At 32.8% G+C, this 24,397-nt stretch overlaps 2 protein-coding genes across 2 annotated transcripts in view; both read left to right on the plus strand.

The window, feature by feature from the left end:
• Positions 1-1,383: 1,383 nt before the first annotated feature.
• Positions 1,384-4,199, plus strand: LOC129806081 (ketimine reductase mu-crystallin). The gene is made up of 3 exons (XM_055854411.1): positions 1,384-1,640; positions 1,750-2,532; positions 2,626-4,199. Exons 1-3 carry the CDS (start codon positions 1,478-1,480, stop codon positions 2,691-2,693), a joined length of 1,014 nt encoding a protein of 337 aa, XP_055710386.1. The 5' UTR covers positions 1,384-1,477; the 3' UTR covers positions 2,694-4,199.
• A 10,171-nt stretch (positions 4,200-14,370) lies between these two features.
• LOC129806072 (uncharacterized) overlaps positions 14,371-24,397 on the plus strand; it is a 54,434-nt gene continuing 44,407 nt past the window's right edge. Inside the window, exon 1 of the mRNA XM_055854397.1 lies at positions 14,371-14,886. The gene's annotated coding sequence lies outside the window, so the exon portion shown is untranslated. The remainder of the gene's footprint in view (positions 14,887-24,397) is intronic.

A 24,397-nucleotide genomic window follows, 5' to 3' on the forward strand; every position in this document is an offset into this window, starting at 1 on the left:
TATAATTTCCTATAAGAAATGATACATAATAGGGTGCCAATAGCTAAAGGCAGGAAGTCTTAAATTGCCAATAGGTGTTCCTTTGACCCTAAATTAAAGAATTTAATAAAAATAAACAAATAGTAAATTTTATTTTTTAGTTTATGTTGTTGGAAAAAGGGAGAATTTTAAGCTCTTTTTTCTCATTAAATTAACGTAAATATTAAAAAAAAAATTTAAAAAACATAGGGTCGAAGGAACACCTCTTCGACAGCGAGCCCCTATTGATACTTTTGTCAAAATGTTGAAATTTATTTAATGTATCTAAAAAAAAATGTAAGTAATATGGAGTTTTTTCATTAATCTACGTTTTTCGATAAGGTTAATTGTTCAAATTTCGTATTTCAAATGCTACAGAGTAGCGTGTCAATAGGTCCTGACACGACTTCTTAAAGTGTCAATAGGTGTTCCTTTCATCCTATAGAGATGTCAGGAGAACCCAATTGCCACGAGAAAGCTTTTATATACACCCAATAAGGGTTGAGCTAAGCCTCAATCATCCTCACACTGGATGAGGCTTGAATTTAATTCCATAAGTCTTGGAATAAGTCTCGAGCATAATACCAAGCCTCATTCGCGGGTTGATTGGGCTGATTGATTCGAGTGTTTGATTTTAGTTGTGACAACATTCATTTCGTGTCCTGTAGAGGAATTCTGTAACAATATGACAATGTCATATGACAAATTTTCTTTCTAAGTTCTCGAGGTAAATAATATTAAAGACCATTGAGTTATGAATATTCATTGCGAGTAGCTCTACACTGAGAAAAAAAGTGTGCGATTAACTTTTTCTCCTCAGAATTTTAACACTTTTTATGTGTAAAATTATATCAACGTTTTTTAATGTTAATTTTACACCTTATTAGGGGTAAAATTAACATGAAAATGGGTAACTTTAACCCCTAATACACCTAAAAAGGGTAATATTTACAACAATTTTGGATCAATACTGCAGGGTAAAATTAACATTTCCGGAATGTTATTTTAACTTTTTCGGATTTCTCTCAGTGTACGAAGTCCTTAGTAATTGATAATGTTTCGAATCTTCGAGTAATTATCCCGAACTTTCTACATAAATTTAATTTTGTCATATGACATTATCATACTGTTACAGAATTCTCCTGCTGGTAACACTCAACCTTCTCTCAAAGACAAGTCAAATATAATGCTATTAGACTTGTTCAGTAAACAATGCCTTAAAATAATTTTAGGCCACGCCCACTAGAAGATATCTTTCATATGATAGCCAATCTCTTATAAAAGCTCTCACAATGTTCAAGTTTTCCCAAGATTTGTCTCTGGAACATCATACGGTCTATCAGTAGCTCAAGATATCTCATTCATTGGGTACTTTTGATGTTCATTGCCTATTCACAGTCAGAGGTGCAGCAAATTACTGAAATACCTGCGATTTTAGTGATCCAAAAAAAGTCAAATAATGAGTCAACAACCACTTTTCATTTGTGAAGAAGATGTTAGGAGTCTCTTAAAGTGGGAGGAAGTGTATGAAGCTGTTAAAGTGGCTCTTCTGTCTGTAGCTCAGAGCAATGAAAATTTATCTCAACCTGCCCGATCTTTTACAATTGCATCTCCTCAGTCAGGTGTGTAATCATATATATGTATAAACCGGTAGAGTATACATAGCTTTTTGTTTGGAGATTGAGATGTTTACAGAACGGTAATCACTATTGAATGTAATATTGCTTGTAGGTCTTTTGTTAACTATGCCATGCTATCTGGGGAATTATCAATTGTCGTCGGTATCGAAAGATCGGAATTATGATACATTGGCATGTAAATTGGTGACATGTTTCTCTGGCAATGGATCACGAACTCCAGCACTGCCCAAAATTCTGGGCAATATATTTCTCTTCAACCCGGATTGCGGGAGTCTTGAGGCTATTCTTGAGGCGACTGACATCACATCTTGGAGAACGGCATGTGCTTCCTTAGTAGCAACCCAGTGTCTCTACTTCGACAGTCATTTGAGGCACGAAGACGTGATACTGTCTATTGTAGGCTGTGGAGTTCAGGGTCGAATGCATTCAATCGGAATGTGCACTACTTTCCCATTCACTGAAATTAGATTGTGGAATCGGACAGAATCGAGAGCCACTGAACTGGCTGAGGAGCTGAAAGCCCTCGTGGCACAATTCAAAAATCCTTCCATCAAAATCACAATTAGCAATTCCCTGGACAACTGCCTCAAGAACACCGATGTTATTGTCATTGCAACGAGTTCACATGAACCACTGATTGAGCGTCATCATCTTAAGGACAATGTCCACATAAATGCCATTGGAGCTGGGGAAGTTCATCATGCAGAAATTCATCAGAATGTCTATGACGTAGCCAAAGTGTACACGGATCACTGGGAGGGAGCCAGAGCGGAGCTTAAAGATCTCAAAGCGGAAATTACTGGACTCGTGGGAGAGGTACTTTGTCAGAAAAAACCCAGTCCGTCTGGTGGAATAACCATCTTCCAGTCACTCGGTAATTGTCTCTTTTTTTATACCAACCGCACGCTTATTATTTTATTATTTATGTTACATGGGGCACAGAGCTCAATATCTTGTATTTTTACAGGAATGGCATTGGAAGACGCCACAACGGCCCAACTGATTTTTGAAAAATACAAAATGACTCATGGATAGTTACCTATTTCCCAAAATAATTACCCAAGTAGTTGCCCACATATTCCTCGTTGAACAAGAATTAAGGGGAGCATATCTTTAGGGAATGGAAATAAAAGTGTTTTCCTTTTTATTTCATAATTTTAGCGTCAAATTCTAAATAGGATGAAGAAGATTTAAATTGAAATATTCCACAGGGGGATTCTGTAACAGTATGACAATGTCATATCGTCAGTTAAATCAGCATTTGTCGTAACTGCCTTTTGACAACTTTTCAGGAGACGAAATTTTCAATTCAGCATTATTTTTCTTAAAAATGAACCCCGAATGCGATACTTTTGAGTCAAAATAATAAAAGTGGCACTAATAAACTGTAAGTTAACTCGAGAAAATCTTTATAAAATTATTTAAAAGCTGCAATATTGAGAAATATGTTACAAGAAACACAATAATATTTTATCGTAACTTCCATTATTTATAAAGTCGTAACTTCCAATGTATGGAGATTCTGGAAGTTACGACAATTTTCTAAAATGCATTATATCAATTTGAATTATTTTAGTGATAATAAGCGCCATTATTTGACTAAATTAATTAATAATACTGTTATCCCGGTCCATAAAAGCTTTTATTTCATAAGTTTTATTGAATAAATTTTGTGCGCCACGTCGCTTGTTTTGTTTTGAATTCATGACAGATGGGTAGGGATTTTTTCTCACTTTTTTCTTGCAAATATTGAATTAAAATGATTTCATGTTACACTATTCGCACTGTCTTTCGATATTTGGAAGAGTTTGTAAACGTTTTATTGAGAAATATTGCAATTTTGCTGCAAATTACAAGCCACGCAAGTAAGTATTGAAGTAGTATTGAAAATTTTGTATGGAAATTTGTCGTAACTTCCCCAAAAATGGAAGTTACGACAAATTCTGATAAATTTTTCTTAATTAAGGGCTCTTACGATAATTTTTGTTTAAAATAATTTTTAATGGGCTTATAAAAGTTTCTTTTTCTCAAGTGCGTTTAATAAACAAAATTACGCTGATTCCAAATATGTATATATCTCAAAATCGCAAAAATGAAGTTACGACAAATGCTGATTTAACTGACGATATGACTTTTCGTGGTAAATTATGTAGCAAGACAACATTAAATCTCAGTGAGCATCGATTGGCCATTGCAACGAGCTTGTAATATGAATCAGATTTAAAATTAATTCTACCGAATTTACCATATAAAATAAATGAAATTTGTCATATGACATTGTCATACTGTTACAGAATACCCCTACTGGACATAGTCTTGTATTTTTCCATATTTCTTGTTTTATTGACGTTTTCATTTAGAAAAAAAAAACTTGCGGATTTATTAAATTTACTAAAAGTATTATGTAGTATGTAATATAATTTTTGTAATTAATTTTGGACAGAGTTACACGTTTAATGGTTTTTTTCTGTTTTTAAGACAGAGAAATTTATTTTAATTACATATTTTTTTAAAATAAAAATGTACATGAAGCAGAAAAAATTTGTGAAGCTGTCTTTTCATTCCAAATCTGAAGCCTGAGTGAAGCTGTCGCCGTCTTACGAATACTGACCTCATCGAAAAAACAAAAAAAAACTTTATTCCAATGAAAATCTCGCAGATCAGCTGACTGAGTAAGATTTCCTGCGAACAGTGAAATTTCCTACGAGAAAATATTTGTTTGTTTTTTTGTGAACAGTGAAATTTCCTGGGAACAGAAAAAAAAACCGAGAATAGTAAAATATCCTACTAACTGTTCCATCGAACAGGAAAATTTTACAGTCGAACATTTGACGAATTATACTGTACATTCGAATAGTGAAATTACCAGCGAACAGTAAAATTTTGCAGAGAATAGTGAAATTTTCTGCGAACGGAACAAAATCCTGAGAACAGTAAAATTTTCTGCGAACGAAACAAAATCCTGAGAACAGTAAAACTTCATGTGAATAGTAAAATTCCTGCAAAAAAAATTTCTTAAGAGAAAGAAAATTTTCTATGAATGCTAAAATTGTATACGGACAATAAAATTTCCTGCCAATAGTAAAATGTTTTATGAACAATAAAATTTCCTGCAAATGGTTCTATCGAACAGGAAAATTTTTTGCGCACAATAAAATATCCTGTGAACAGTAAAACTTGCTAGGAACAGTAAAATTTCCCTAGAACAGAGTTTTCTAGGAGCACTAACATTTTCCGAGAACAGGATAAATTCTGGTGAATGAGTCCTTCGAACAGAAAAAGTTTCCACGCAGAAAAAAATTTCTGAGAACAGTAAAATTTCCTAAGAACAGAATATTTCTAGGAGCACTAAAATTATTCGAGAACAGTAAAAATTCTGGTGAATGAGTCCTTCGAACAGAAAAAGTTTGGACGAATAGCAAAATTTCCTAAGAAAAGTAAAATTTCCTAAGAACAATACAATTTCCTAACAACAATAAACAATAAAATATCTCTGAACAGTAGAATTTCCAGACATAGTAAAATTTGCTGAGAACAGTAAAAGTTCCTTCAAGCCGTAAAATATTTCTGGACAGTAAAATTTCTGGGAGCACTAAAATTTTCTGAGACTGGTAAAAATCCCGGCGAAAGTGTCTTTCGAACAGAAAAAGTGTCCACGAACAGTAAAATATCTGTGAACAGTAAAATTTCCTAGCAACAGTAAACAATGAAATATCTCTGAACAGTAAAATTTATGAGAACAGTTAAATTTCTTGAAAACAGCATAATTTCCTGGCAACAGTAAAATTTTATGGTCATAGTAAAAGTTCATAAGAATGGTTAAATTTCTTGAGAACAATAAAATTTACAGAGACATTAAAATTTTCTGAGAACAGTCAAAGTTCCTGCGAGCAATAAAATATCTCTGAATAGTAAAATTTTCTGGGAACAATAAAATTTCCTGAGAACGGTGAAATATCTCTGAATAGTGAATTTTCTTAGAACAGTCAAATTTCCTGAGAATAGCAAAATTTCCTTGCAACAGTAAACTTTTCTGGGAACAGTAAAATTTCCTGAGAACAGTAAAGTATTTCTGAACAGTGAAATTTCTGAGAACAGTAAAAATTTCTTGAGAACTGTAAGATTTCCTGTAAACAGTGAAAGTCCTTGCAATCAGGAAAATATCTCTGAACTGTATAATTTTAAGTGCAGAAAAAATTTCCTGAGAACAGTAAAATTTCGTAGAAACAGTCAAAGTTACTGTAAACAGCAAAATATCTCTGAACAGTAAAATTTTATGTGCAGAGTAATATTTTCCGAGAACGGTGAAATTTCCTGTGAGCAGTTAAATTCCCTGAGAACAGTAAAATTTCCTGAGAATAGTAAAATTTCCTGGGAACAGTAAGACTTCCTGCAAACAGTAAGATATTTTTGAACAGTAAAATTTCCTGGGAACAATGAAAAATCCTGCAAAGAGTAAAACATCTCTAAACAATGAAATTTTCAGAGAACACCAAAATATCATGAGAAAAGTAAAACTTATGATAACAGCTAAATTTCCTAAGAACAGTAAAAAAATCCTGTGAACAGTCAAATTTCCTGGGGACAGTAAAACATCTCTGAACGGAAAAATTTTATGTGCAAAGTTAAATTTCTTGGGAACAGTAAGTTTTTCTTTAACACTGAAATTATAAATATTTTGTGAAACAACATGACTTGTAATATTGATCAGTTATTTGCCCCTTGTGTTGATCACATATTTATATTTCTGCTGCTTCATTTTGCTCTATTTATAATCTTAAATATCCAGATATGAGCCCCTTGACAAAAAGGTGAAATATTTCCACTGTGGAAATGGAAAGGCTCCTGCCGAGGTAACCTTGAGACACACATATAGAGACACAATGTATTTTTTACACGCCCAAATTAATAAATTGCACATCGATTTTTTTTACAGTGACACAATAGCTCAGAAATTATTATTCTAGAAATATAAAGGTGGAGTAAAAGTGCGCAATTTTCCGCAGTAAATAAAAAAATGGATAAAATTATAATTAAATGCGAGTATTGATCGTCATAAAAAGGCACATTAGCTCTGCATTTCCCATATCATCAAAGCATCTCTCATTAAAGTGAAAATCCCAGAAGATGTTAGAAATTGAATAATTAATAACACACTGTGTGCCTTCCTCTTCAGGATTTTTTTTTACTCCAGCAAACAATATCCGGTGATAATGTGTTTTGAAAATTCACGGAAGACGTCATTCACGTATGATTCAACTCTGGATGCGGTCTCATTGGAAATTGAGCTGAGGCTAAAATTATTAAAAGCTATGGTTTGACCAATTATCTTTATTTTATTGCTCGCACTCCGCATATGGAATAATTATGTTAAATTATATGGATTCGTTAGGAAAGGTCGTGAAATTCCCAGATAAAAGTAACCGATAAATAACCGATAATTTTTCGAAATTGAAGTTTCTGTTTTTCTATGTTTTTTTTCTTAATGTTTAAATTTATCCGGACAGCAAAGTGATCAATTAAAGGTCTATTATCAGTTAAGATAATTGAATCAATTCAATTGTAAAAAAGAAACCATGCAATTGTAAGGAAAGCCTTAGGTACGGCCGGTACGGTTTTGTCTTTTTATTTTTTTCTTATTTTAACATTTACTTGTTTTTTAGTTTATTAAAGAATTTTTAAAAACAAAATATTTTCATTAATGACATTGACATTTATCTATTTCCAGGATTTGAAAAAAAACGATCTAGAAACGTCATGCTAAACCTTTCAAATATCAAAAGCATTGCAGTTCAAAAAATCTTAATTCTTTCCTGTTCTACAATTGAGACGTTTATGTATCTCTCGAATAAATAAATTAAACCTCTTTGGTTTATTGACTAATCCTCTAAATCAAATATTTTCAAAGAGGTCAGGTGAAAAACCTTACAAATTCCTAAAACATTTTATAGTTTAGAAAGGCTTTCTTCTACCTATTTTTCAATTTGGTCGATGGAAAGGTTTTGTGAAACCCTTCAAATGCTAAGAACATTGCAAAGTTCAAAGTAGCTCTCTTCTGTCTTTTTTCAATAAAACATTTACCTATTTTGTTCAATAAAAAACAAGGCAGAATTTTACGGTTAATTGACAGATATTCAAATCCAACTACTTTCTACTAAATCTTGTGAAACCTTTCAAATTTTAAGAATATTGCACAGTTGAAAGGCTTTGTCTTTCTTAATTTTTCAATTTGGGTATTAAGCTATTTATTTGATATTAAAGATTTTTTTTCAGTTAATTGACGAATTTTTAAAGTAAAAATTCATCAAGATCTTGAGAAACATTTCAATTGTCAGAAACATTGCAAAGTATTTAAATTTAAATATTCGATGGAAAGTTTTTGTGAAACCCTTCAAATGCTAAGAACATTGCTAAGTTCAAAGAAGCTCTTCTCTTCTGTATTTTTCAATAAAAATATTTACCTATTTTTTTAATTAAAAACACAGCAGAATTTTACGTTTAATTACCGGATCTTCAAAATGAACTGTTTTCCAGTAAAGTCTTCTAAAACCTTTCAAATGTCAAGAATATTGCACCGTTGAAAAGCTTTGCCTTGTCTTTTTTTCTCAATTTGTACATAAAGCTATTTATTTGATTTGACAGATTTTTGTAGTATATTAACGAAATTTCAATGTCAAAAATTCATTTGAAAATTTCTGTAAAACCTTTCAATTCTCAGAAACATTTCAAAGTTGAGAAGATCTTGGGAAATCTGTTAAAAGTATTGTACATTATAAAGTTGTAGTAAGATTTCTTCCGTCTAATTTTTCAATTTGAATGTGTATATACTTTCTGGATTTAATTAAAATATTGTATCGTATCAGTTTATTGGCGAATATTCAAACTCATTTTTTTTAAAGGTCTTGTGAAACCTGTTAAAAGTTCCGGGTATTGTAGAATTGTAGGAAATTTTCTTCTGTCTAATTTTTCAATTTGAACGTATATATATTTCCTGGATTTAAAATATTGCAACTTATCAGTTTATTGGTGAATATTCAAATACTTTTTTTATTAAAAGTCTTGTGATTAATATATTTTCTTGATTGTAACTTTTGAGCTTATTGCCAGATAAATCTTTCAGGTAAAATTTTAATAGAAAGATCTTGCGAAACCTCTCAATTGTTAAGCAGATTGTAAAGTTCCAGGAATCTTTCTTCTGTGTTCCTTTTCAATTTAATCTTTTTTATATAAATCTTCTTGGTTGTAACTTTTCAGTTTATAGCCGTATGGATCTTTAATGCAAAAATTCATTAAAGTGATCTTGCGAAACCTTTCAATTGTAAAAAAATGAAAAATTCCAGGATACTTTCCCCTATCACTTTTTTTCAATTTAAACTTTATTTGCTTTAAAAATATATAACTTTTTACTTTATTTACGGATTTTCAAAATCCTTAATCGGAAGGATTCATTAGAATGATCCTGTGAAACTCTTCAAATGTCAAAACATTGTCAAAACAGTTCCAGGAAGTTTTCTTATGTCTCCTTTTGCAATTGAATGTTTTTATTTGATTTAAAAGAATTATATAATTTCTCGTTGCATAGACGTATTTTTAAGATCCTTAATCAGAAGGATTCATTAAAATGATCATGTGAAACCCTTCAATTGTCAAAAACACTGCAAAGTTCCCAGAAAGCTTTCTTCTATCTTTTATTTCAATTTTAGCTTTCTTATGTATTTTCTTGATTGTAGATTCCCAGTTTATTGACACATTATTGAAACAAAATTAATACTTAATCAGTTGAAGGGGCAATCACAGTCACGAATACGAATTCGAGTATTCAGTAAAGTTGGGAGGTGTTTCACCCCATTTAAAAAAAAAATACGAAAAAAAGCCTCTTTGCAACGTGACTAGGGCTCGTGGCAGTTACGGTGCTTAACTAATGGTTTGCTAATTTGTGCATAAAAGATACTGAAGGCCCAGAGATGGAGAATTGATGAGCACAAAAAAGGTGAATTCACCGCAAGGTGATCTCCAGCAGTTCCACCAATATGCCCATCTAATGTTGCCAACTGATTGATGGATTTATTTGTTGCACTTTGTGAGAATTTAACAACTTCATTAATGGCTCCAAAGCAGAATTGTATCGCAACTTATGGTGTAAATATTGGTCTCAGCACTCTTTTTCATCTCAACACTCTTGCACATGCCATGTGTACATTATGTGACTTGCTACCTATAAACATATATGGATTTTGAATAATGTCTGCATCTTTTTTTTTTCATTCCTCTACCTACAATCGAATCAAAACCGCGTGATCGTTACTATTCTCATCTTCATTGCTTCTTTTCTTTCTTTAAATGAATTTTTAATTTACTGTGCCTCACTTGTCTCTTGGCGTGGTATAAATTGTATCTCTTTATTGACCTGCCTGATTTGCCAGATCTCTCTCTGGCGGGTGTCTCGAATACAGGTTTCAAGGCAATTTTGTAAAGCTAAATTTGAGCTTATTGGAGGTACCAGTGCAAGGAGTGCTTATGTACACTGTTGGGCTTGATTGCATAAAAACTCCACCAAATGCCATATAACCCAGACAATACCAGTCAACACTACCGATTGTACTTTATTATTGCTCGAATTCAGAGCAAAAGCAGCATGTGTAATCCTTGATTCTTGAAAACACTGTCGTTCCTTCTATCAACCAGTATTGTAACTTTCTTTCTTGGAGTTGATAGCCTAGCCAACCTACTAAACCAAACTCCAAAAACAAGGATTTTTTTAATGAAATTTTGTCAATTTTATTAGAAAATGAATATGAATCCTTGCGATAACGTACCTACACTGAGAAAAAAACGGGGGTGAGATTAACTTTTTTTCCTCGTAACTTTAACACTTTTTAGGTGTAAAAATATATCAATATTTTTTAATGTTAATTTCACACTTTAGGGTAAAATTAACATGAGAAAGGGTAACTTTAACTCCTAATACACCTAAAAGGGTAATATTTACACCGATTTCGGATCAATACTGCAGGGTAAAATTAACATTTCCGGAATGTTATTTTAACTTTTTTGGATTTCTCTCTGTGTAAAAACCCGTTGGAAGTTCGAAAATTTAAACCAACGAGTAGCACTCTAAAAAGTGAATAACCCAGTGAGCACCACCAAATTCTATCTGATTTTAATTCAACTGAAAACATGTATTTTCAGCTAAATTCTGACAACCTTAAAATAACACTCACGAGGCTGTTCCATTTCCATTTATTTGGTTAGCACTTTTTGTTCGAGAACTGCTGACCGGTCAGCACATTTTTGCTGAGCGACTTAGCAAAGGTACAGTAGAGTCTCGCTATAGGCCATCGCTCTATAGTCCACAATTTATCGACCGTTGATTTCAAAACACTGATTTTATGTTAGGTTATGTTTTTTAGTATGTGACATGCATAATTATTTTAATATTTTTGGCAAACTTTATTAAGTAGTTGTGATAATTGTGATCCACAATGAAGAGAGCAAGGACAAGTACCACAATCGCAAAGAAAGTGGAAGCCGTCGAGGAATTTCAATACTAAAAGTCGTTGATAATTTTAAAAAATTACATTACAACAGTGCGACACAAGTGTCAAATCTGAAACCAAAATATGGACTATAACGAGACTCTACTGTATGCTGAAAACGCTGCTTATTTCAGTTAACTGTGCTTGCTGGCAACTTCATGAAAATGACATTAATTGAAATTCAAACGTTTTACCATCCTGTATTCTACAAAAATAAACAAAAAATCACTTTTTTCTGAGAACGTTTATGCAGTTTTGTTGACGTTGTTGACAATTGAAGGGTCGAAAATTCGAAATGGAAGAACAGTCAGCGCTAAAGCGGCGAATATGTGAATTTGCACATTAGACTGCACTGAGATTTGCACATGCAGACTGTTTTAGCTGAGATTCTTTACAATCTCAGCTTTTGTGGTCACAGGTGAAATCCGACCTCGTCAGATCGGGCCCAAATTTTGGATGTACACGTTTTGACACTCATGTGCGCCAAAAATCGATTTCGTGGACGTCCCGTCCCGTCCGTTACATTTCGACTTCTGGAGAGAGAACGGAAAGAGATATCGACAAGCGGTTTTCGGCAAGGGTTAAAAGTTATTGGGCCGCTAGAAGTTGATGATGTCAAATTCACCCGCCCCCACCCCCCTTCCGCCATTTTGGAACACCCCAAAATTTTGTTTTTTCGATAACTCAGCCCCTACGGCATCGATCGATCTCAAATTTTAGTATGTTATTGCTGAGCCTAAGACCTTTCGATCGATACCAAACTTCACCCCCTCCGACCCCCCTGACCTTAGCTAGAAGGGATCAAAAATTTAAATTTTGAATGGTCATATCTCCGGTTCTAATTATCGGAATATAAAAAAAATTTGGTGTTTTGGAAAGCTCTCGTGGAGCACTACAACCCTTGTGACACCCCAATTTTGTCCGATTTAATCGAAGGTCCGATTAATCGAAAAATCGATTTTCGATTAATCGATTTCGAATATTTCGAAAACTAGACGATGCTTTTTCTTTAAATTTTAATATATTGTAGCTGGGGTCGAGGCCTTTCCAACGGTGGGTCGCACTCCTCTCTTGATGTTCCCTGACCCGAGCTATAATCAAAAATGTCTTGACCGGACTGCATTTTCTGTATTTATAAAGGGATTTCGATGAAATTTTAGCCTATATTGTATCTGAGAGCACGATCTTTCAGATAATGGGTTCCATCCGTCTCTACCCCAGCCCACTGTACCCCGACCCTTACTATACCCATATGGACCGGACTCTATCACTTATGTTTATTAACCGATTTCAATGAACTTTTTTTTCTTTTGTTGGTCTTCCCCACTCAGACTATTTAAAATAGAAAATGACCAGTGATAAGCCCAGATAAGCTTATGGTAGCTGAGATTCTTTACAGGTGATCTCAAAATGCGTGCAACTCGGGGTGCTTGCAACTCGGAATGCGTGAAAATTCGATTGTAAGTTGAATTTTGGGGGTAAAGAATCGCGTCGAGTAAACTGTTCTCGGCAGTCGAAATGGATGAAATTGGCTCGACGCGATTCTTTACCCCCAAAATCACTGTTTTTTTTTGTCTGCATTTGACGATCATGGTGTTCACTTGCTCTGGGTTATGTAAAGTGGTAGCAAAAAATCCCTTTGACCCAATTTATCCCAAGTATCTCCATACCTGAAGAAGGGGACAAACATCCCCAAAACGTAGTGTGAAGCTATAGTATAGAAGGAATAAATTCTGATCCAACTCATAATCCGTGTTATTAAATTTCCAATAAAAAAATATCCAATTGCGATTTTTTATAATCATTGGAATCTTTTTCCAAGACCTAATCAAATCCAGCAAAAAGGTTATTAGGAGAGAAGGAAAACAGAGATTTACAAGATTTTACAAGAATCTCTAAGGCGACAGGAATAGCTAAAAATCTTGTTACTTTTCTATGTGAGGCAACAACATTTTACAAGTTTTTACGAGCATGTTTTTGCAGTGTAAGGTCGATACTGTTGGTTGCAGGGGCATGACATTTCCTATGTTTCCCATATCTTTCTAGCGAGCCGAAAAAACTTTTGAGTTTATTAGCTGTTTTTTGTCATTGTAGAATGAATTAGCAAAAAATATTAATACAAAATAAAAGCCAATTTAATAACGAAGAGGCAACCGAAAACCCTAAATTGGCAACCTACGTGGTTTTGGAAATATCTCGTGAAATGTGTACGAAAACAGGGAAAAAATTACACTAAAACCGGTCGCATTTTTCAGAGCTAATGTCACTCCCCTGGTTGGTTGAATCAGCAACTGTGCTAGCTGCATTTGCTTTAAGTCTGAATTAGTTGTGAATGTGTCTTTTCGAAGCGCTTGAAACGAATGAAACCGACGACTATATAGAGAATGAACATTAGGGGAAGATTTTCAAGCTTCGTACACACTCTGGCTTCGAACAGTCTATTCTTAAGTATATTCTTAAGTCACACATTTCCTGAAAAAAAATAGATCAGTTTCATTGAAGAAATATGGGAAAAATATGAAGTGTTCGGAGCCACAATGTGTGCGAATCCTGAGATCCTTCCTCTACGTATTCTTCTTTCAGAAGTTCTATGATTTAAATTGTATATAATCTTGTGGTTAAATCACTTTGCCAGAAAACTTAGAATCATTTTGGGGTATAACACTAGAAGTCTATTTCAGCCGAGACATCTCGGGGAATTATAACAGACGGCAAGGATATATCCAAGACTCGCCGGTGCATTTCGAAATCCTTTTAGTCAGAATAGTCACAGTTTCAAACATTCTGCAAAGTCTATCACATTTCGCTGTCCCTTTTATGCTTCTGCGTGGCTGTTGAGATGGAATTCTCAAGCATTTGGGCTGATCTGGGGAAAGATCACCAGGCACCTCCATCGTCGGAATTTTCTGCACAATGCAAATTCAATTGCTCTCTTTGCTCTCTTTCAATTTTCCAGTTTTCTTTCTTCACTCCCAAACTCTATGAGCACACTCACTTCTCTCTCTCTCCTGCTTCATTTTATATATATTTTATTAACACTAAAAAAGAGAGGTAGAAGCGAGTGGCGCGCGCTCCTTCTCACTATTTTCTCATTGTGATGTAAATTAGCACCGTGTGGGGCAACTTGGCTGTTTTACCATTTTGAAAACAGCTACTTGGATCAGTTGACATTCAACGGTCACTGTAGTAACACCGATCAAAAGTTCTACTGGTAAACTCTTTGGTAACGCTCAAGACGTTCGAGGGAATTTTCTTGTGGTTCCCCCCAATCAAGTGGATTTTTTTCATCCTGCACAATTATTTTTTACCCCTGCAGGCATAACAAAGTGTTTTATAGTTTAATATGTGTAATAATCAATTAAATGGATTTTTTCTCCAAATTCAACACAATCATTAGACCTATATTAAATTTTTTGTTTTAATAGTTTAATTTAATTAATTGTGTATCATTTTAATTGCAATCCCAAGTTTTGTTGAAAACATTTCGAGTTTCGCAAAAAAAGAGGTTTTTTTTGATGAAGTGTTTGTCTTAATAAAAAATTTGTAGTTTTCATGGATAACAAACAATATAAATCAGTTTTTTATGTGAACATAGTGAAATACTAGATGTGTTTAGATGAATGGAGGAAAAGAAATACTCAGAAGACTGGTATAAGACGTTGCGTATATCTGCTTAATGATTTTCTACTGAGGTAATCTCTTGTTTTGTTGTGAATCCATCACCTAATCTGTATCACCTTGCGAAAATGACAAATATACCCATCCACCACAAAATCTCGATATATTTGGATCCACTAAAAAAAAAACTTGATGAAATTGGAAAAAATTTAAATCCATGACATTTAAACCACAAAGCGATACATTTTTTTTTTAAAAAGAGACATAGTAAAGGAGGAAATAACACCTTTTAGAAAATCAGGAAATTATCTTTTTAATCCAGAATTTAAGAGGGAAAGGTTATCTTTTATTTTTTAAATACATATAATAAATAAATATTTTAAATACAAATTGCATTCATCCCCTGCTCTTCTTATCCATTGTCATACAACATTTTAATGATCATTAAACAAACAAAGCATGTTTTATTAATTTCATAACTTTTTTTTATTAAATTGGTTTTATTCAACTCAATAAAATATTTAAAATAAAAAAAAAACAAATAGGTTACTAAACTATGCATAATATACCTAACTATTTAGTTTGCATAAATGATAAGCACTCAATTAGATTCAATTTTATTTGCAATTAAAACTAACTGATATAAAATAAGATAAATAATGAAGAATAAATATCAAAAAGATATGCAAATAAATAGCGCCTGGTGCTTTAATTAATCACATAAAGTTATAAGAACCTCGTTATTTGCGATATGACAACCTATATTTTTTATTGCATTTTTTTATGTTTTATTTGTTTTTATTTTTTTTATTTTTATAAAAGAACTCTATGAAGAAAATAAAGCTTAGCTCAGGGAATAAGATGGAACTGAAATAAATATTGAAATTTGTGGAAATGAATATTTAATTAGGGAAGAATGGGGCAGTTTCATGTAGGAGTAAGCTCTCAGGCTTCGCAGATACTCTGACTTAGAACACTTTATATTTTTTTCTCATATAGGGGGAGGTGGGGCTACTTTGAGTTATGAAGCTACATTGATATACATTTTGTTCGCATATTTTTCTAAAGGAAACTAACCCTAACCATATTTAATTTATGGTATCATAGTTCCACTAGGGTCAGATTCATTAAGGGGTTACATGGGTCGCGCATTCTAAAAAAAAACTAAGCATATTTCCTTGACATCTTCTTTTCAAAATAATAAACAAAAATTTAATTCGAGTTCTTAAGCATGTATAAGTATAATATTTTTTCAATATTTTGTGAAATTTTGCAAAATTGGCAGCAACTTGAAGAAAAAAACACAATTCCTTATCAAAGTAATTGACTTTCGGTCTCGGCCAAAATCTTGAAAAATAAAATCCCGAATGATCAAAATTCTGAAAGGAACTAAGGTAAAGTACCCTTACTCGACCGGGTTCCTCTATTCGACCGGTGGGTCAATTTTTGAATATTTGATGGTGAATTTCATCAATTTCTATGAATTTGTCACTGATTCGTATTATTTAAAGAATAATTGACCTATTAATGTTAGATCATACACAAAATATTATAGCAAATATAATTAAATTGAATAAATAAATCTACCGGTCGAATAGAGGAACCGGTCGAATAAAGGGTACTTTACCTTAAATTATACGTAGGATAATGTGTAAAATAATTTCCCAAAAAGAGAAAATTTCCAAAATTTCCCTTTGGCTTCAATAAAAAGGTGTGTAATCGTAAGAATAACTATGATTAAGAATACGAGATTTTAGATCTTTCGGGAATTGAAGCCTTTCAGGATTTTGGCTCATTCTGAATTTTAGCTTTTTCCGATTTTGACCCATTCGGGATTTTGGCTTTTCAGGATTTTGATTTTTGATATTTTTGCTTTCGAGATTTTGGCTTTCGCGATATTGGTTTTTGGGATTTTGACTTTCAGAATTTCTTGCTTATTTATTTGTTTATAACAAATGTTATTGTTTATCAATCTTAAAAATCTGTCTAAGCAGTTACCCTGACAACATCAAGCCAATCGGATAAAAATTAATCGGATTCTACTGCTATCAATGAAATTCTTCAAAAAGAAATCGACCCTGGAATCGTCCTTAAGCCTAACGCGTTGCTACGCAGTCATTTTGTATTAAAAATTGAAAAACTGCTAGGAATTCCTAAAAAATTGATATAAAAAAAACATTTTTGTTTCCCTCAAGGTATAATGTAATAACCTCTGAAAATTTCATACTTATCGATTCATTAGCATTCACAAAAAATCACAAATGAGAACCGTTAATTTTGAATGTTCTGGTAGATATTACCCCTTAACAAACTAAAACGGCGGTGGACAAAATAAGCAAATAATTCCCGTATAATTAAAATGTTATTCTTTTGAATCATTTGTCGATCAATTTAATACGGCAAAGAACATTTGCTTAGAAAAAAATAAAATTTTAGTTAGTAAAATACCAAAATCTTTAACAAAATGGTAATAATTCAAGAAAATCATGTTTCAAAACGATTTTAGAAAACATTAAGGTTTGTCTTTAATTTCTTTTGATTTCCATTGTCAATTGCATAGAAGAGCATTATGAGATCATTATAAAGTTTTGATTCAATAAGGCAGCTAATTAGCTTCTTGGAGAGCTCTTCGATACACTCAACTTCTTATCTCACTTTGTATATCAGGGCTTCATCCATCGCATTCCTTGTTATTCGTGTCCTCCGAAGCCTGGATACTTCGAATATCACAATTTGACCAAATGAATTTCTGAAATAATTTTATATTTTTCTTTACCAATTGCACTTTTTTATTTATTTTTTTTATTAATTTAATAATTCATGTTCCAACAGATTTTTTTACTGTTAAAACTTTCACCTACCGCTACCCGAAGACCATTTTTTTAATATATAAAAGGTTCCAGAGAGCATATTTCTCAACCGATTTGGGCAAATTTGGTATCATTCGAAAGGTCTTGAGATTTCTGACAAGTCTGAATTAGATCCAATTGGTTACATAATAAACTGATAAGCAATTTTTATCCAAAGTTAATTGCATTGAGCTTCATTGAGCAATAAGTCATTAAAGCCTTTCAAATCTTCAAATCAGCTGTGAATCGGTAAACGGTAAATAAAGCGAAAGTACTTTTGAGGTATAGGGTAAGATGGGGTAATTCGGAATCATGCCTATTTTGGAATATTTAAATTTTCTCACTGCTTTAGATGGTCAAAGAGAAAGAAAGCCCCGAACAAGTAGACTTTACATTTGAGAGCACTTCTTCGTTATTTTTTCCTTTCGCCATCTAAAACTGTTAGAAAATCTTAATGTTTCAAATAAGACATGATTCTTAATTACCCCATCTTACCCTAGTATCTATATCACGAGTTGGAGCATTTCACGAATTATTGAACCTTTTACCCATTTTTAACATGTAAAATACTCTAAAGAACGTATTTCCCAACCGGTTTGGAAAAATTTGGTTTTGTTGAAAAGGTCTTCGAATTTCTGACAAGTCTGAATTAGTTCCAATTGATCATGGACCGATAGTAAACTGATCAATTGCATTACTGTTAATGTATTTTGAGAAATCTTCTTAAGTATTTTATGAATCGGTTTATGAATCGGTAAACGGTAAATTTATTGTCATTTACAATGCCAACTAATTTAGTGATAATGTATAATGGTAAAAAACCGCTTATGAAGCGATATGTATTTTTTACCCGAAAATCAATTCAATAACTCTTCAGTTACTTTGAGAAATCTTTTGAGTAATTGAATCTGTTCAAATTGTTGTGAATCTGAAAACGGAAAAATGATACGAAAGCACTTTAGAAGTATAGTATCCAAATTACGGGTTCGAGCATTTTGCAAAGTATGGCACGCTTTGCCAACCCTTTTAACATTACAAGACTCTAGAGAGTGTATTTCTAAACCGATTTGGAAAAATTTGGTGTTGTTGGAAAGGTCTTGGAATTTCCGATAAGCCTGAAGCGCTTCTCTTTGGTTGTGAACCGGTAATAAACCCTTCATGAACCGATACGTTCGAACATCAATTCTATTACTCTTCAGAAATTTTTAGCAATCTTTTGAGTGATTGAATCGGTTCAAATTGTTGTGAATCGGTAAACGGTTAATGATACGAAAGCGTTTTAGAAGTATAGTATCTAAGACACGAGTTTGAGCATTTCGCAAAGTATGGCACGCTTTGCCACCCCTTTTAATATACAAAAGACTTTAGAGAGCGTATTTCTCAACCGATTTTGGAGAATTTGGTGTTGTTAGAAAGGTCTTGGAATTTCTGATAAACCTGAAGTGCTTCCATTTGCTTATGAACCGGTAATAAACCGCTCATGAACCGATAAATTCAAGCACAAATTCTATTACTCTTCAGCAACTTTCAGCAATCTTTTGAATAATTGAATAAGTTTAAATTGTGGTGAACCAATAAACGGTAAATGATGCGAAAGTACTTTAGAAGTATAGCATTTTTAACATATAAAAGACTCTAAAGAGCGTATTTCTCAACCGATTTGGACAAATTTGGCGTCATTGGAAAGGTCTTGGATTTCCTGATAAGTTAGAATCGATTCCATTTGATGTCCCAGTAATTTCGAATGAGCAAAATTTTAGCACTATATTCTGGAAGATCTTTACACTGAATTTATGTTGTAGATAATTCACTTAATTTTGAGGACAATTCTACCATATGAAATGCGACATATTTCTTTTATTAGCAATAATATTGAAGAACTTCCAGGTCATCTGTGCAGTGTACAATTAAAATAGCTTTAATGTATCTTTAAAAAATCACATTTTTTTTTTAACTTGACTGTTCCGCCTCCACGGGAAGCTATTGTTCATTTTATTTCTTCTAGTATCTGTGACAGTGAATTTATCATGATGCGAGATTAAAAATTTCCCATCTTTATACGCAAATGCCTCGATGACTTACTTTACACATTTATGAAAAGAGAAATAAGAAAAAAAAACAATTCTACGAATCAGTATGAAAAATTGTCCAAAGATAGATTATGTTCTACTAAATACTTCTCTCCCACTTGAAAATCTTCCTACAAACATTTTGAGATGATTCACTGCCTTATTGCAAATCTATATGTGATTTTTTTTTCAATTCTTCTGCATTTGGCAAAACACCATAACCGCAACTTTGAATTGCGCTTTCGGGTAATAAAAAAAACAAAAGAGATAGCTGAAAATACAAATGAATTTAAAAAGTGAGATTTCACTTTTAAACATATCAAAGTGCAGAGTAGGAATTTCACCGTTTGCTGAATAAATGCTCCGGTTAGAGAAAATTTTACAATTGTTTGCCATAGCCTAAATTCTTTGTAAAAAAAAATTAATTTACTTTTAAAAAAAAATGATAAAAGAATGTGTAACATTTACACATCGCGTTGGAATTTCTAATGTGTTGTGGCTAGTTCTCGAACGACGCCAATTTAATAATCTCTAATTAGGAGTAATGTTGTGAACTTGTACAATTTTAGCGAGAAAAATTTTAAGAAATTACCACAGCATAGTTAGCATTAATAAAGAATGCGAATAACGCTGACTTTTCGGAGCAGGTTGCGAACATAACAAATTGCTAGAAAAACAATAGCCCTGGAGTTCATTGAATTAGGGATTTTTTTTTCAAATTTTGCTTTAACATTTAAAATTTGCAAAATGGAAAATCAAAAAGAGAAGGAAATGATTGTAATAATACAATTTTTTTTCTAAACTCTCCATGTCCATTGAACATTGTTGGTATATCTGGTGGAGCAAATATAAGTTCACCCAATAATCTTTATAGATTCTTATGCCAATATCTGCAAAGTGTTGGCATAAAACGACCTCATAGACTTTCGCTTGCGCAATAAAGGAAACTCGTATCCACAATCTCTTCAGCAGTATTATGGCTGATTTACTTCATATTGCCTTGCTACAGATTTTATGCACATGCACATTAATACATAATTGATAGTAGTGTTACGATTTTCCATCCACTATAATATTCACTCTTGTAAAAATCACAAAGCATCCGCCATGGTATTAAATTTCATGTGCATGTATTTGCAATATTTGCAATGGTAACTCTCAAAAGAAAAGAAGGAAAAAAATCGGTAGTTGTATTATCATATCTTATGTCTCCATCATTGGCAGGAAATTATATACACAAGCTGTGATTTATCTTCTTTTTTTATCATCAGCACTACATCACATAAATTTAAAGTGTTGCACATTTTATCGGAAATTATTAATTCAAAAGTATACTTTAAAAAAAACCGCAAGAAAAAATCACGAAATGCTCGAATTCACAAGAGTTCAAGCATTAGGGTCATATACCCCTCCATAACCATCTTAGCATAAAATTAAATAATATTACGAAGGGGAGAGCACTAAGGAATCAACTTATAACAATATAAATTATCACTGAATTAGTTGACACTAAATGACAGCAAATTTACTGTTTACCGGTTCATAAACCGATTCATTCAAACCGATTCATAAATCACTGAAAAGATTGCTCAAAATAGTTTTCGGATTAAAATTACTTATCGGTTTATAATCGCTTTATTTCCCGTCCACAACTGATTCAAACCGATTCATACATATCAGAAATTTCAAGACCTTTCCAACGACGTCAAATTTACCCAAATTGGTTGACAAATGCGCCCTCCAGAGTCCCTTACGTGTTAAAAGATGTAACAAAGCGTCCCATGCTTTGCGAAATACTTGAACTTGTGACTTCGATGTTGTATCTCAAAAGCCCTTTCGCATAATTTACCGTTTACCTGTTCACAACCGATTTAAACCGGTTAAAAAATTACTCAAAAGCTTGCCCAAAGTCGGTGAAAAGCAATAAAATTGATTTTCATACAAAAATTACTGGGGAACTCACCTATAAAAACTCAAACTCGGTACATAACCGGCTGGAACCGATTCGGACTTGTCAGAAAATCCAAGACCTTTCCAACGACGCCAAACTAGGGCAAGTCGGTTGAGAAATACGTTCTCCAGTTCCAGAGTCTTTTATATGTTAAAATATATAGTGAAACGTCCAATGCTTTGCGTTCAATTGCCTTCGTTTACCAGTTCAAAACCGGTTTGAACTGCTTCAAAAAATCCATTGAAAAAACAGAAATTAAAAATTACTAATCGGTTTATAACCGGTTTATTAACGGACAACGGTCGATTTGAATCTGTTCAGACTTAGCAAAAATTCCAAGACCTTTCCAACGATGTCAAATTTGTCAAAATCGGTTAAAAAATACGCTAGTTAAAGTCTTTTATATGTTAAATTGTATAGCAAAAACTGCTTTGCGAAATAAATCAACTCGTGACTTGAATGCTATCAGGAGTACTTTCGTATCATTTACAATTTACCGGTTCACGATCTATTTGAGCCGGTTCATAAATTACTCCAAAGATTGCCTAAAGTTAGTGAAAAATAATAGAGAATTAATTTTTAGAGAAAAATTACTTATCGGTTTACAACCGGTTCATTACCCGTCTCATACTTGTCATTCCAAGACTTTTCCATCAACGAAAAAATTGTCCAAATCAGTTGAAATATACATTCTCTAGTCTAGAGTCTTTCACGTGTTAAAAGAGGTGAAAAAGCGTCCCATGCTTAATAAACCACCAAACAGTCGTGACAGAAACCAATTCAAAGAAAACTCGATCATGTAGTAGCACTTGGGAACCGTAAAGTACTAAGAACATGTTAATTTTTTGGAATAGCACCGTTAACCTTCAAAAAAATGTTTCTCTAACGGAAAGAACAAGACTTTTCTCGAAAAACTGCGAAAAAACTCATTTTAATCCAATCATAGTGAATTTGAGCTTATTGAAAATTCAATAAAATTCTTTATGATGACCTTAAATACATAACCAGTAAAGGAATTCTGCAATTTTTAAGTTCGAATCCTGACTGTATCAATCGAGCTTTCATTCGTATATCACATACAACTTTTTAATCCAGATGATTGGGAGACAATATGACAGATGTCAAACGTTCTTTGGTCCATTTTCGCACAGATTTTGACAGATTCAGACAATTGCACAAAAACGTTCTTATGGATCGTATTGACTTTTCTACGAGTAAATTGCGATTTTTTTGCTTTGGGTAGTATTCCGGCCACTTTGAGTGAAATACCGGCCACCTTTTTTCTAATCATCTTTTGTGACGGAACGGATAGAAAATTTCAAAACGTCAAACGGAACGAGTTTAGTATTTAGTTTAATACGTTTATATGAACCACAAGTCCAGAGATCTTCCGTGTAATTTGTCCTGAAGACCTGAAGAGTAGCATCTCAAATTTACGCACAGATTCCCGTAGCAATTTGCCCTTTCTGAACTCTTCCAAGGTCTTTTCCACATCATCTTTTTAATAGAAGCGATGTTTTTTTTCTCTGGACATTGTAGAACTCAGAAATTGAAGAAAAAACATAAAATGAATAAAAAATTTAGGAAAACAAAATATGTTGCCGGAATAGGCAACACAACCTCACCGGAGAGACGCTCACAAAGTATATACAGTAGAATCTCTCAAATTCGGGCATATGGGACCGAAATGTCAGCTGAATTAGACAGAAATTCGCGCGACAAACTTTTTGAAATGCAACAATTTTTTATTCATGTGCATATAGATATTGAGTTTACACACTCATATATAACGTAAATTGCATGAAAATCCCTTAATAATGCAAAATCACATCAAAACTAAGACAAACCATGCCAAATTTGAGCATATTTTATTCATTTGATAATCATAATCAAACTTGAAAAATGACAACAAACTTTTTTCAAATGTAACCGCTGCCCTAATTTAAAAGTAGCCCGATCTTAAAAGAGCCGAATTTGCGAGAGTCTACTGTATCTTTTTACGCGAAATACAGGATCCAGCTGGGAAATTTCAAACGAAATTTAAAGATTGATTCACTATTAACATAAACAGAAACAATCTTTAATGAAAACTAATCAATTTTCATGAAAAACACCCAAGGAAAACCTTTTACACTTCAACACAAATCGTAAGACTGCTAGAAACACAATCGATCTATCACATTTTTTGTAAGACTCTTTTCACACTGAGTTTTTACAACGCAATTTAAATTCAAATTATCCCTAAAATTGAACGGTCTTTGTGTTAATACATCATAAAATGAATAAATATTTAAAAACAAAATGAATTCATTGACTATTCGAAGATAACATACATAATTTTAATTATTATTATTTCCATGGCCGAAATTACACTCAAAGTGGCCGAAATTAGAAGCTGGCCGAAATTTAGCATACTTCCTCTACATTTCAATGGATAAGTTTTCTCAGAGTAGGTTCACTTGAAATTAAAAAAAAAAACAAATATTTACTTTTAGTCAATGAATTCAACAAGTTCTTGAATGAAGGGTTTTTGAAAAAAAAATAAAATTTGAATTTTTGAGAAAATTGAGAAATCAAGAAACAAAGTCCTGATCCAAGGCTCTAAGGGGTGTGGCCAATATCTCAAGAGGCGTGACCTAAAATATTCTGTCCATGATTGAATTATAGGGGACGCATTTGTCAATGCTGTTATTACACAAATAAAAAATTATAAATA

The sequence above is a fragment of the Phlebotomus papatasi genome, chromosome 3 (genome assembly GCF_024763615.1).
Source record: "Phlebotomus papatasi isolate M1 chromosome 3, Ppap_2.1, whole genome shotgun sequence".
NCBI lineage: Eukaryota > Metazoa > Arthropoda > Insecta > Diptera > Psychodidae > Phlebotomus > Phlebotomus papatasi.